Source organism: Penicillium paradoxum (assembly GCF_028828445.1).
Source record: "Penicillium paradoxum strain IBT 22861 chromosome Unknown utg000007l_segment0_segment0, whole genome shotgun sequence".
Classification (NCBI taxonomy): Eukaryota; Fungi; Ascomycota; class Eurotiomycetes; order Eurotiales; family Aspergillaceae; genus Penicillium; species Penicillium paradoxum.
Genome location: NW_026643185.1, coordinates 4,077,589 through 4,090,430, shown reverse-complemented (window position 1 = coordinate 4,090,430; position 12,842 = coordinate 4,077,589). Strand labels below are relative to the sequence as shown.

Genomic DNA, 12,842 nt, shown 5'->3' with positions numbered 1-12,842 from the left:
AGGTCCCAAGTTACGAATGAAGCCCGTTGGCCCCTGCACGCGCTAATGCGGGGCTAAGCGGGAACCAGCCAAAGCTTGAGGTTAATGGCTCCACGTGCGGCGTTGCTGGGGCTTGACTTGTCGATGTCCCGGCTAAACCCAGGTCAATTGTCCGGAGTCTATTAAACTTCGTGAGTCAAATCTTGGGCCTGGAGCACGTCTTGATTATGCCGAGATCCAATTCTTGCAATTGGTCAGTACGGACTTCTTTTTATCTAAGGTGTGTATTCATCTAACTGGCAAAACTTCGTATGTTCGTATGCTCATATATTAAAGCAATGCCTATGAGGTATCTTGATATGATATCCATGCTCTACGGCCCCCAATTCGCCAAGTAACGCCACCATGCAAGACTCATTATCGCCACAAAAAACCGAAGGATTCGTCTAAATTTGCCCTTTCTCGTAAATCAATCATCCAATCGCTAAGTCGTGTGACAACATCTGACAAAATTCCTGGCAATCTGGAACAGAGAAGAATCAGTGAATACTCCAAGGACACAGTCCTGACACTCAAATATACACTAACCGTCATCATCAAGAAACCGAATCGTAATGTGCCTCATCTGAGACAGAATTTCGAAGTTTGGATTCAATTCGATTGTGGCTGGCCGCCCAGCCTTTTTTGGTGGTTTGATTGCGTTAATACAGTTGACTGATCACGCCATTAGCAATTTGATAATGATAGAGGGCTGTTGCCTCGTAGAAGTCGACTCACGCGGAATAGAAACGTATCGTTTGAGCTCCCTCCGCTGTGAATTTGTAAAGAAGAGCATCACCCGTCTGCCGTTGTTCCCGCGGAGGATGCGGAGATTTTGGCTGATACACTCCTCGCCCCGGCCTTTCGATTTGGCCTCGGCCATTCCCCCAATGAATACTAATTTGGAGTTGAGTAGGAGTTCTTGGAATCGCACACAATCTGCAATTGTAAGTGAATGATGATTCCTCAAGATCTTGCGGTCGCATACCATCCCAGTGATCAAATTTGTATGACAGTTGCGTCATGAACACCGTGTGTGCGGTTTGTACGGTTTGCTGGTCCATGAAGGACACACGGAGAGGGAAATCGTCGCCTGCCTTTGGATGTTCCAAATGAGGAACTGGGAGTTTTGTATTGGAGACTTCATTTGATTTTCAAGATCAGCATGTGTTCTTCGCTCGATACTTGCACCAGCACAACTCACAGGCGTGGATAAAAGGCGCTTGTTGGCCTAATGCGCCTCCAAGTTCGAGACATCTCAATGCGCCCGTTGAGTCTTTGCAGACATCAATAAATGTGTATTTTAGTTTGAACATCTGGCCATTCTTCACAAAAGAACTATGCAGAGGTCAGCAAATTCTTGAGAGATGTTTTTCTCGAACGGACATTTGCACCGAGGGCGTCAGTTCGAGTCGCACGACATCATCGTAGAACTGCCCGGATTGTTTCCTCGAGCTGGACGCCGAAGAGATCGCGGGGCTCGGGAAGAGGAGATTCGTTGACGCGGACGACACGGTGGAGGCAGACACGGTGCTCTGACGTCGATCCACCCACTCTGGAAAGCCCTGAGGAGAGAAAGAGTTCATCCCGTCTTTGAAGGGTGTTTCAGAGAGCTCGAGTCAGACAGGTGATGTCGACAGAATGCGACGATCGGGCGGATCCCGCCAGAAAAAGATCGGCCAGGAACAAAAGTGGCATGTTTGACGATGGAAATTGTATAGAAAAATCAACATATATACCCCGACCAGCCATTGAAAGTACAATGTGTTAATGGCACTCGAGAACTGTGGAGAGAGGCCAGAACGTGCGAAAATGGCTGGCTATCAGACCCTCCCGGGTTCCACTTCGCCTTTCCCATGTGGCCTTGTCATTTTTAATGTCTCTGTGAGATATGTGTCCAATGTACTCCGTACTCTGAAGCCTTTTCATGTAGTAGTCGTGCGCTTCTACTCTCTAGATATGCATGGCTTATGGGGCTATCGATGCTGTCAGGATGCATACGAAGAATCGGTTGTGATTACGCCACTCACACTGTATGAGATTCCATGGTCCTCACTCTTACGGTTGAAAGCAAAAATTTACCCGAGATTCCTCCCGAATGTTCCTGGGCGTGAAGTCTATGGGAAATCGTGTCGATCAACATCTCGTGGTCATAGCTCGGACGCAACCTCTGAAGCTATTCACACAACCTGGCTCGAGCAGAATTCCAGGATGCCTACTAATGTATAGGCTTAGCATTGGGGCACCCTTTGAAAGATATGTGTGAATCGATGTAATCTAGCTCTTAAGGATCTCGGGTTTCTGCCTAGATTAGGCGATTGCAGCATTGTTCTCAAGGTATTCATATATGCCATCCAGCCTTTGTTAAGACCGGGAATCATTTGAACCGGTTACTAAATGGCCGCTGTTATAGGCCGTGAGCTGTTTACCGTCTGTCGCTCGTCTGTTTGTCGTTACTTAGGCGTTATTAATCAACGGCTGTACCTATGTTTGCCCATCAAATTTCTTGAAGTATATGACTTGACTTGTTCCAAATAATTTCCTGAAGCAATCCTACCTCTAAGGCATGGTATCTATACTCGAGTATAAAAGCAAACTTCACAGTATATATCCGCTTCCTCTTTATATATATACGCGACTATAAGAACTAATAAGCTTCTCTAGTTTGTCTAGTACCTATCCTTTGCTTGCCCTTTACTCCTACCTATCTTACCGTCATCTCACCATCACTTTATCGCTACTTTATGGTTAATAGTCAACATATATATGTGTACTGGTCAAATTCTTTGAAGTATATGGTTTATTCCAAACCATTTCTCCGAAGCAATCACACCATTAAGCTATGATATATCCACTCGAGTATAAAAGCAAACTTTGCGGTATATATCCGCTTTCTCTTTGGAGATACGCGAGTATAAGGACTACTAAGCTTCTCTAGTTTATCTATTACTTGCATTTTGCTTGCCCTTTATTTATATTGTATCTATCTACTTGCCGTCACTTCATCGTTACTGAGGTGTTAGTAGTTAACACATATATGTTTGCCCGCCAAGTTTCCTAAAGCATATGGTTTATTCCGAACCGTTTCTCCGAAGCAATCATACCCCTAAGGCATGATATATCTACTCGAGCATAAAAGCAAACTTTGCGGTATATACCCGCTTTCCCTTCGCATATACGCGAGCATAAGAACTACCAAGCTTCTCCAGTCCATACATAGGTGCGTGTCTCGAGGTATGCCTCTACTCTCTCGATATCTTCTGTTTGAATGAAAACCATATAGGAACATCCGTCCATGGCGTGGCGTGGCTTAGGCAGCCTTCCAAATTCATCACAGAACTTACGATGCTAACTCTAGTGAATACAGCTATCCCGTTGCAGTGTGCAGTTTGCATACGTCAAAGGCATTACCTACGTGGTAGTGAGTATCTTTGATCCGTCTAGCCGGGTATAGGTGACGCCAATCTAACGGGCAAATCACGTCTAATCACGCTCACTCGGGCCCAAGATGATTGCCCCTCAAACAGGAGAGCCTGTGATTGCCTCTGAGGCCGGGTTTGTTTCCTCGGGTGTAGATCCCTTCATTCAACCTCTTGCTGGGTTACCCACTGGAAACCTCGCTCCTCAATTCTACGGCCCTTTCCGTTATGGTGCCTTCTTTTATGGACTACCATATTATCCTGCACAACCGACCCCTTCAGTTGGCCAATTGATCCTAGGTCCTTCGCTTCCTCACCCGAAATTTGCCATGCAACCTACTTTCAGCACCGGTTATACAGCGCCAGTTTTTCCACCTGCATCTTTGCCTTTTCACGAGCCCAATGATTACCCGGACAAAGCCAAAGACTGCCAAATTGCGAATCGCAAATATACTAACTGGCTGAACACGGTTTACTACTCATGGCAATCACCAATTGCATTTGTGCAAGCCTGGGATGAAGCCTTCAAAGAAATGAGACAGGTGTTTCGCCGTCCGCATCTTCCAACCATCTTCGTTCTCAATCAATTCCTCACCGCAGTCAGTGCAAACCCCAACGCCATTCCATGGGTCCAGTCGCTCCAATTTGATGTTGGTTCTCTGCCGGCATCCATCCTGAATGAAGCCTATGTTGATTTCCTGGAGTTTGAGGCACACAGACTAAGTGGAGGGGATTTTGACATCAGCAACGAGAACCTAGAGCCTCTAGAACCGAAGCAGTATTGCCACTTTCACCAGCGTCCTACTAGGCACTCTACTGAGGACTGCTTTCGAAACCCGCAGAACACGAAGCGCAAACGCAGATGGAGACGCAAGCAGGAGCTGATGGCGACTGACATCCCGGTTGAACAGGGGGGAATTTGACCGAAAAGTCTGACAGAGCAAGGCCCACGGACTCTCGGACATGCTTACATGTAGGTATTGACTGGGAGGTGACTGCACGTGGGCTTTGAAGAACCAGGTAAGATGTGATTTCTTGTACGATTTTTACAAGCGGATGGGACTTTGTGTTATATGTGTTGGGAGCTATTTTTCGTTCATTGCATTCATGTTAACAATATATGAGGGTGAACTTGTACGTTGACGACCAGTGCCGTTGATGAAGAGACCGGGGATGGATGGCATGGATATGTATTTAGCCAGCCAAATCTGCTTTTTTTCCCCTTCTCTTCTTTTTGTACATTAAGACAAATCGGCGTCACAGATACATGTATATGTGTAGTAATAAAAACATATCAATCACGATCACGTCTTTGAACTTGGGCATGATCTACTGAATTTATCTCATGGGGTTCAGCTACTCAGATCCTGGCTTCATCATGCCCATGTATTGCACATAGTTTCGGTATCTGATCATGCTACTAGACATCTATGGTAGTGGTATAGAGACTCTCAAGAAGCCCTGGTAGAGTGATAGGACTCCCCATTGGTAGATTCTGCTTGTGGTCCAAGGCTCGAATTCTGGCTAGGGCACAGCTCGGACCGAAATCGCGCGGAGCTCATGTGTGCGAATCAGTGATGGTCCGATCACAGGAAGGAGTGCGTCTAGTTCTACGCTTGACGAGAACCGTGCATATGCCTCCCAAGTCATGCACACAAAGACTCCCGCAGATGCATTGGTTTCATAGGCATCTGTGATTTTCACTTTAAACTTGGCCGGCAGGTTTTCAATAACTTTTTCAAAGTCCTGGACAACCAGCTTCGGGTTTCCTTCGAGAACGAGTAGAACAAGAACGTGAGTTTCGCGGTCGGAGGGAAGTTGTGATAGTGGGCGGGAATGTAATGCAGGGCCTAACCTCGAACTTGAGGCATGCCCAGAAGACGAAATTCCTGGCGAAGGAGGAATTGAAGTAGACGTGACGTGGAAAGGTAAGACAATGGGATTCACCCCATTATGACTAGAAAATCTTGGCATGTAGCAGCCACGAGGAGTTTCATTCTGTACCGCATTGAAAATTTCATCTGTTGAGATAGATATCTTGCCAGAGTCGGAAAGCTTTCGCATGGTCCGCACAACTCGCTGTGTAAAGGATATTCCATTTACACGGGATCTCGCAAACTCCGAAGAGGCACAAGCAGCTAAGACATGGGTTGTCATCGGGTTACCCGCAATAGCAGTACCGGAATAACAACAATCTAGGATGCAGAAGGTATCCATAGGATAAGTGTGGTAACTTAATTCACGATCGATGGTGCGCCATGGAACAAGGTTTTCCTTCTTGGTCGCGGTAAAAGAAAGTTCGTTAAGTTGATTGATCCTACCGTGGCCAGCGTAAAAAAAGATGAAGAGCGTTGGTTTGCAAATGCGGTGTTTGGACACAACTTCTTGATGCAGGCGATCTCCCAAATCCCAGCATGCAACGGAATTTTCGTGGTTCATGATAAAAGTTTGGCTGGCAACTCCGAAAAGATCAGCTATCATATGGGAAAAGGTTTCTCCATCTTCTTGAGCACGAGTGTTGTCATCGTCCCAATAACAGATGAAGGCCGTAATTTGGGAGTATGTTTTCCCTCTGGCCTTAACCGCCCTTTCTAGTGCAGATTTTAGATCGGGAAGAGCAATCCTTGTGGAGCTGATCCTTCTCGGAATTTTCGATGGAGATTTTGGGGATACGGGTGAAGTTGCAGAGTTAGGCGAGGTAGGAGGGTAGGACTGAGAAGATTCCATAGTCAAGTGACTGAACCAAGTGCCGAATAGAGGATATGCAGAACTCGATTTGAGTACAAAGTGAAAATAGTAAGAAGTCCCCTTGCCTCAGATTGGCTCAAGGGTCTTAGGTGTTGAGGGCTCACGAGTAACTGACGAAGAGAACTTAAGATGATAGAGAGGTGAAGAAGTAGAGAATTGAGAAATGAGTAAAGGTGAAAGATAAGTGAGAGTTGTTTGTTGAAGTTAAAGGTAGAGATATTTGTGAAAAGGAAAGAAAAGAAAGAAGAAATTCAGACCTGGGGACTTGATAGAGGTAGGAGACAAGGTAGGACGAACCATAGTACAATCAAAACTACTATGCCTATTCTAGCAATCCTTATTGTAAGAACCATGAAACCTCATTCGATCCGGGCCTAGTGTCGCGTGCCTAAGGTCTAGAATATTTTTATAGATGTCTATCGCTAGAGCTAAAGTCGTATTCCTAGGAGCAAGCGGCAGGCAGTAAGAGCGATAGTCCTTCCCGTCTTCCACAAGCGCCACCAATTCAATCTCAGCAAAAGGCGCCCCCAGTTAGCTCCGAATCAAATACCCCAATCTGTTTCGGTCTGCATCCACTTAGCAGCACAGAAGCCGAGCAGACCTCATTCACGAGAATGGCTGACGACATCAACCCTGATGAGATTTTTAAGACTGTGACACGCCCCTATCACACCTCTCACAGGAAATATATGAAATGGATGCGGCTTGACTACAACCCCTCAGCTTCACCTGACATCTTCGTCAGAGATTGGAGAAATGCCCTTACAGAGGTGCAGTTGGCATTTGGGTTCTCTTCACTATCAGAGATCTTCATCTTCAACCAGTTCCTTGCTGCCGTCGCTGCCAATTCCGCAACTAGGGAGTGGATCGACTCCCTCATTGTCCCCATGAACAAGCCTCCTGCCGATACTGTCATGGAGGATACATACCGCGATTTCCTCCAATTCGAGGCCCGCCGACTCCATCATCTTCGGTCGATATAGGATCCTCTAGCTGAAGGGCTCTGGTTGATCCAGAGAGAAGAGGCGCCAAACATTTCTGCACTTTTCACGACTAGCTCACCACACAAATGGGGACGATTGCCCTCTGCTTCTACTGAGTTAAACTAGTATGACTGAGCAAGCACTGAGGGAAATATGAGAACATGATAGGATGGGTTTTCTTTTTCCTTTTTCTCAATATGGACGGTTCTACAATATGATTTTGTCTTGTCCCCTGGCTCTATTACCGCATTTTCTACCGCAATTTAATTTGTAGTAACGGTTACTTTCAGCTCAAATTGGCTGGATAGATGAACATAGGGAGCAAATGTTAGGGATTTGTATAGAGGAGCTAACTAAGAGTTTGGTATTGGTATACGATTGGAAAGTAAGGGAAATCAAACTTGAAACTAACAGATCTCTGCAATGGCGCTTTGTAGTAATGAGGCTGAAATGATGGGATCTGATGGTATCTATTACAATTATCCCGAAGAAATGCGATTCTGCACTCTGCAGCTTGGTTTTTAAGTCGAGAGATTTGAAAGGGAAAAAAAGAAAAGGTGTTCTCTGCCCGACCATGTGGGATCTTGCTTCCTCTCGCAATACCGGATCAAACGGGAAAAGGCGAAGGCGTTGGTTTGCCTAGATAGTCTACAAATTGTATAATGAAACCCCATGACACTGTTTAGAAACATCAGGCGAGGAAAGAGTATGCAAGTAAGTAATCTTAGAACCTATTAGACAAGAACACCTACGCGCTAAACATAGTCATGCTCCTTTGTTGAGGTGTCTCCCGTGTAGTATAGCTCGATTCTCACACACAACCCGGAACTTTCATAACGACAATATACACTGGTTTGACATTCCGACCAGGTAATTGTTCTCCAGATGAGTAACGTAGATACACTACAAACTGCGAGACTGTAGCTTAAAGGTCGTGTCAACTATGTAGATGAAAAAGTGCCTCGTACCGTATGAATAGACCGCTACGGAGTACGGAGTACAGAAGCGGGAATACCTTTTTTTAGCCATGGACTCGGGCTACCCCACACGACGTCTCGGCTGGGCACAAGGTTGCTGGCTACCCATGCGGTGTAACCTGCAGCTGTTGGGATGCCTTCTGAGTACGACCCAATGAGATCGCGCGAGAAAAATGGATACGAAAAGCCTTGAGATATGGAGAGGAGCGGAATTCATACGAGAGTTCATACGCGATAGGTATATACAGAATACTCGGTAGGCGTCTATGTTGTAGGTGTCATGCGGGTGTCCGTACGGAGTAAATGTGCACATATTGGAGAGAATGACAGCCCCAAATGTAGCGTCGGGGGAAGTTCCCGAGGCTCCACTTGAGCACTCCCGAGACTAAACAACCCGTCGCGAAAGGGTTAGGCAGGTTGATAACGCCTTAGCTTACTGCGCCAAGCTTGATTCTATTTTGGGCCATGTGAAGGATCTAAATTGGGGTAGACAGTTCATGAAGTCCTGTACGAAGTACGAAATACATTCATCTTGAATTGCCCAGGTGCATTAGCTGAAGAGCTAGCCATGTTTGGGGCCACTATAGATAGGTAGAACAGATCACATCTAGGTGAAACCCTTGAAACCTAGCAAATGATTTGTCAGATGAGAACTACGATCCAAGTCGTGATGCCATTGCAACGGTTTCAATAAAAGTGAGACCCCAGTCATGCTTATGCTGAGATGCAAGGTGAATCCACAATAATTGGGGATCGTCATGATTTGCTTCCTCATTGGCCTTAGTGTGAGGCATCTATCCGTGGCTTTCCCCCGATTTCTAATCTCGTCGAGACTAGGGACTTGGCCAATCACCAGCAAGGAGATCCAGTTCAAGGGTTTAGTGCCAGGGCTGAACGCCCGTTCATCCAGCTGGGGAGGATTGGAGGATATAAATACAGCGTCAGACCACACACCTTCTCCATCACACAATCGAATCAGCTTGTCTCCACTATATACCCTCTCAATACTCCAACTCTTCCATCTTTTGTATACATTCTTCCCATTTCTATCACAATGAAGTCCTTTATCACCATCTGTCTCTTCGCCGTCTCTGCCCTTGCCCAGCGCGCCAACATCGGACTCCCCGAAGAGGACCAGCGTATCAACTCCGGCAAGGATGTCATTATCCAGATCCAGCGTCCCGTAAGTCCCAGTCTGGGCTTGCATAGCTCCTGCAGATTTCACCGCAAGTTCCTTTCGCTAACCCTATACAGAACACTCTGACTGGATCCAAGGAGATGGCCGTCGCAATCGGTCTCTCCTCATGCAAGTCCTCGCCTTGCCGAAGCGCAGCCGATGCTATAGGAACAATCCTGTACAATGGGCCCTTCAAGCCCGAGTATCACGAGAACAACCGTCCCCCATATGAGAACTTCACTGTCAAGGTGCCGTCCGATGCTGTCTTGGGCAAGAGCCAGATCAATGTCGCCCATGCGGCTTTGATCGGTGTAAGTACCTCGCTCCACCATAATTCGATTATAAGGATACTAATTGTTTGTCTACAGGCTGGTCCTTCCGCATTTTTGGAGTCCTTCAACCAGACGGTCTTCGTTGTTTAGATATGACGCCACATCTGGGGGATTCGGTGTCTCTCCCGCTGACTTCGTGTATTTGGTCTTACTTTCTTGCTGTACATGGCATTCTACCTGTGAGTCTTCGAGCGCGCATCTGTGATTACGATAGCAAAAACATTAGTCGGAAATTTGGACATTAGACTCAGCATAGCAAATATCATTGATTTTTGTATAAAGAACTACTCCGTACTGGATTGAAGTTTTTTTTCTATGGATAGATCAAGTCGATACCTCGAATACCTACATGCAGACATTGGGCAATCGAATGAAACTATCAACATCATAGTGGATCTGATTACATCAATGACCGAGGCCGCAAGAGCACAAGGACTTGTTGTCAAATCTTATAATATTGGAACTCGCCTAAACATCATTGCACTATTGCGGTTTAATAAAACATTTGCATTCGAGGGCTGGGTTATGGTTTTGATTTGCTCATTCAAGAGTGTTGATTGTATGCTAGCGAGTCAGCAAGATCGACACTTTGTATGCAATTCAACTCCGAATATTCCGAGACCGAGGATCTTGCAAACAGGAACTGCTGCATGACTTCAAGAATCAAAACATCGTGCCGAAAACTTGTCCTATTGCTCCAGTCGTTGGCGCAAAAGCAGAGGCGAGCGTAGTCGATAACGTCATGGATATTGGTTAAACGTGGACTCGGTGGAGACAGATTGCGCCTCGGTTAAATTCTTCGTGGCAGGGAATTGATTTCACCATGCTCCTCCCCACGGAGTGTTAGTGCCATAGGGTATTACTTGAAAAACGAAAGAGTCGAAAAAACAGGAAAGGGATTATGTTGTTCGCCTCTGGACGTTTCTTTGTTCTCGGCCAACAACTTTCCCGCCATCAGCCTCCTATTGGACTCTTCATTTGGACCAATTATTTGCTCATGATTGGTTGATTTTGTCCGAGTCTTATTGATACCCTAATCGGGTCATCTATAGACCTCGCCTGCGCATCTACTCTTTGTCCCCGCTCGAATATGAATAAGACTGCAGTCTCAATAAAATCATGCACTGGATAGCCACTTTCTCTCCAGACAGGAGATCTGTCCCTTATCTTCAGTATAACAGCCACCACATAGTCACTCGTTAGTTCCACCATCATGGACAATGTCTTCGCTCGAAACTACGAGCCCGTCCCGAAGACAGAAGCCGATGGCGACAGCGACACCACTATGACCAACAAACCACCCCGTCGCGGAGTCCAACAATTCCTAAAACGAAACCTCGCCGCAATCACCATCACGGGCCTCCTCATGGTCCTGTTTCTCCTAGTACTTGCCGTAATCGCCGCCATAACTATGGAGCCCTTGCGACAGGTCCTCGCCATGAAAGATCCCTCATCATCTCTCGCATACCCCGACACCCTCAAAGGCCAACGACAATGTCTCCCGCCAACCCCGCGAATCAGATACTCGTGCGGAAACTCGACCGAGGAGGCGAGGAAACTCGGCTGCACCTATGACCCTCTTGCCGGCTGCTGGCTGCATGAAGAATGTCCGCATGACTTCACGCACGAGTTTGCGCATTTCCACAATGGCAAGCCGTTTGTCTATTTCTATGATGAGGAGGCTACGAAGCCGATGAAGGATTATACGGAAGTTGGTGATAATCCGGACTTCTATTGGACTGAGGTTCGCGAACACTTGGTTCATTGTTTGTATCTTCTGCGGCGGGGGCATGATGTGCATATGCGTGGTGATCGGTTGGATAATATGCTTGGGGACTTGGAGCATGTTGATCATTGTACTAATATGCTGGCTAACTGGCTGAGAAGACCGGATCCTGCATTGGATAAAGTGGGTACTCAGGGGTTTACTCATTGTTTCATGTCGTGCAGTTGATATCTAGGTGTATAGACTTGGGTATTGGGAATTGAAGAAGGAGCAGGAGGGGTAGAAATGTTGATCCTTGTTTTGGTTTGTATGATTCAAAAGGCAGAATGTCAGCATTTTACACATAGTTATTGATCCTGCAGTGGCATTGATTGTTGGGATGTACGTATGCCCTTTGTCTATACCTGTTGAACTCGGAATCATATCTCTGCAGGAACTCAGCCAAGCAGTAGTCAATATTCACCTTCTCTTTAACACGAGAACAATACACCTGCGAGATTCCCAAGAAAATAACCGGGAAGAAGCTCCATCCGAATCCATGAGACACTGCAACTGCCGATGTCCCCAATGTCCGGGCCGAACTACTAAATCCACACTCCCAAAGAAAGAATCCTAGAAGCTTCCTCCAACACCACGAAAACACCACCCAATCCTCCAGAGGATCTTACAATCATCCAGAAATAGCCCACTGTATTCACAATGCCTCCCAAACGCGTGGCCATTGTCACCAGCAGCACCCGCCGCCCCCGGCTCAACCCCACGATAACGCAATACGTCTATGACGTCCTCACCTCCGACCCAACCATCCCCACAAACCACAGCAACACAACTGACACAGATCCGCGCCATATAACCCTCGAAATCCTCGATCTCGCAAAACAATCTCTCCCCCTCTACGACGAATCCGTCATCCCCGCCAGCCTCCCCGCGACAGATCCCACGCCGCACTACAGCAAAGCGCACACGCGGGCATGGTCAGCGGTCGTGCGACAATACGATGCATTCATCTTTGTCACACCACAATATAACTGGAGTATCCCGGCGAGTCTGAAGAATGCGCTGGACTATCTCTTCTATGAGTGGAAGGGGAAGCCTGCCGGGATTGTTTCGTATGGGGGACGGGGCGGGGGTAAGGCGGCGGAGCATTTGCGGGCTGTTTTGACGGGGTTGAGGATGAAGGTTATTGAGACTGCGCCTGGGTTGACTGTTAAGTTTACTGGGTTGCCGGTTGGGTCGTTGTCGGAGGAGGAGGAGAAGGTTGAGTTGGATGAGCGGGATGTTGTTGGATGGGGGCAGGCGGGGATTGATGGGATGATGAGGAATTTGGGGATGGAGTTGGTTTGTGAATTGGATAAAATGTAGTATTTGGGTTGGTTGGGTATTCAACAGATGCAGACCTGGGAGATTGTTGTTTGTAGATGTGGATAATCAGGTGCTTGACATCCAAAGCCATATAGTTTGG

The 12,842-nt window shown here is 46.8% G+C and overlaps 7 protein-coding genes across 7 annotated transcripts; 5 read left to right on the top strand and 2 right to left on the bottom strand.

Annotated features, from left to right (window-relative positions):
• Positions 1-452: 452 nt before the first annotated feature.
• On the bottom strand, positions 453-1,604 carry N7457_009038 (uncharacterized protein; the record flags this gene model as incomplete). The annotated part of the gene is made up of 6 exons (XM_057180081.1): positions 453-502; positions 568-693; positions 757-957; positions 1,007-1,159; positions 1,223-1,356; positions 1,405-1,604. The coding sequence occupies 6 exons, from the start codon at positions 1,602-1,604 to the stop codon at positions 453-455; spliced, it is 864 nt and encodes a 287-aa protein (XP_057028467.1).
• A 1,922-nt stretch (positions 1,605-3,526) lies between these two features.
• On the top strand, positions 3,527-4,360 carry N7457_009037 (uncharacterized protein; the record flags this gene model as incomplete). Its single annotated transcript, XM_057180080.1, has 1 exon — positions 3,527-4,360. The coding sequence occupies one exon, from the start codon at positions 3,527-3,529 to the stop codon at positions 4,358-4,360; it is 834 nt and encodes a 277-aa protein (XP_057028466.1).
• A 601-nt stretch (positions 4,361-4,961) lies between these two features.
• On the bottom strand, positions 4,962-6,164 carry N7457_009036 (uncharacterized protein; the record flags this gene model as incomplete). Its single annotated transcript, XM_057180079.1, has 1 exon — positions 4,962-6,164. The coding sequence occupies one exon, from the start codon at positions 6,162-6,164 to the stop codon at positions 4,962-4,964; it is 1,203 nt and encodes a 400-aa protein (XP_057028465.1).
• Positions 6,165-6,799: 635 nt separating this feature from the next.
• N7457_009035 (uncharacterized protein) lies at positions 6,800-7,168 on the top strand (the record flags this gene model as incomplete). The annotated part of the gene is made up of 1 exon (XM_057180078.1): positions 6,800-7,168. The coding sequence occupies one exon, from the start codon at positions 6,800-6,802 to the stop codon at positions 7,166-7,168; it is 369 nt and encodes a 122-aa protein (XP_057028464.1).
• A 2,031-nt stretch (positions 7,169-9,199) lies between these two features.
• Positions 9,200-9,744, top strand: N7457_009034 (uncharacterized protein; the record flags this gene model as incomplete). Its single annotated transcript, XM_057180077.1, has 3 exons — positions 9,200-9,328; positions 9,400-9,633; positions 9,691-9,744. The coding sequence occupies 3 exons, from the start codon at positions 9,200-9,202 to the stop codon at positions 9,742-9,744; spliced, it is 417 nt and encodes a 138-aa protein (XP_057028463.1).
• Positions 9,745-10,867: 1,123 nt separating this feature from the next.
• N7457_009033 (uncharacterized protein) lies at positions 10,868-11,608 on the top strand (the record flags this gene model as incomplete). Its single annotated transcript, XM_057180076.1, has 1 exon — positions 10,868-11,608. One exon carries the CDS (start codon positions 10,868-10,870, stop codon positions 11,606-11,608), a length of 741 nt encoding a protein of 246 aa, XP_057028462.1.
• Positions 11,609-12,079: 471 nt separating this feature from the next.
• Positions 12,080-12,742, top strand: N7457_009032 (flavin-dependent quinone reductase; the record flags this gene model as incomplete). The annotated part of the gene is made up of 1 exon (XM_057180075.1): positions 12,080-12,742. One exon carries the CDS (start codon positions 12,080-12,082, stop codon positions 12,740-12,742), a length of 663 nt encoding a protein of 220 aa, XP_057028461.1.
• Between the last annotated feature and the right edge of the window lie 100 nt (positions 12,743-12,842).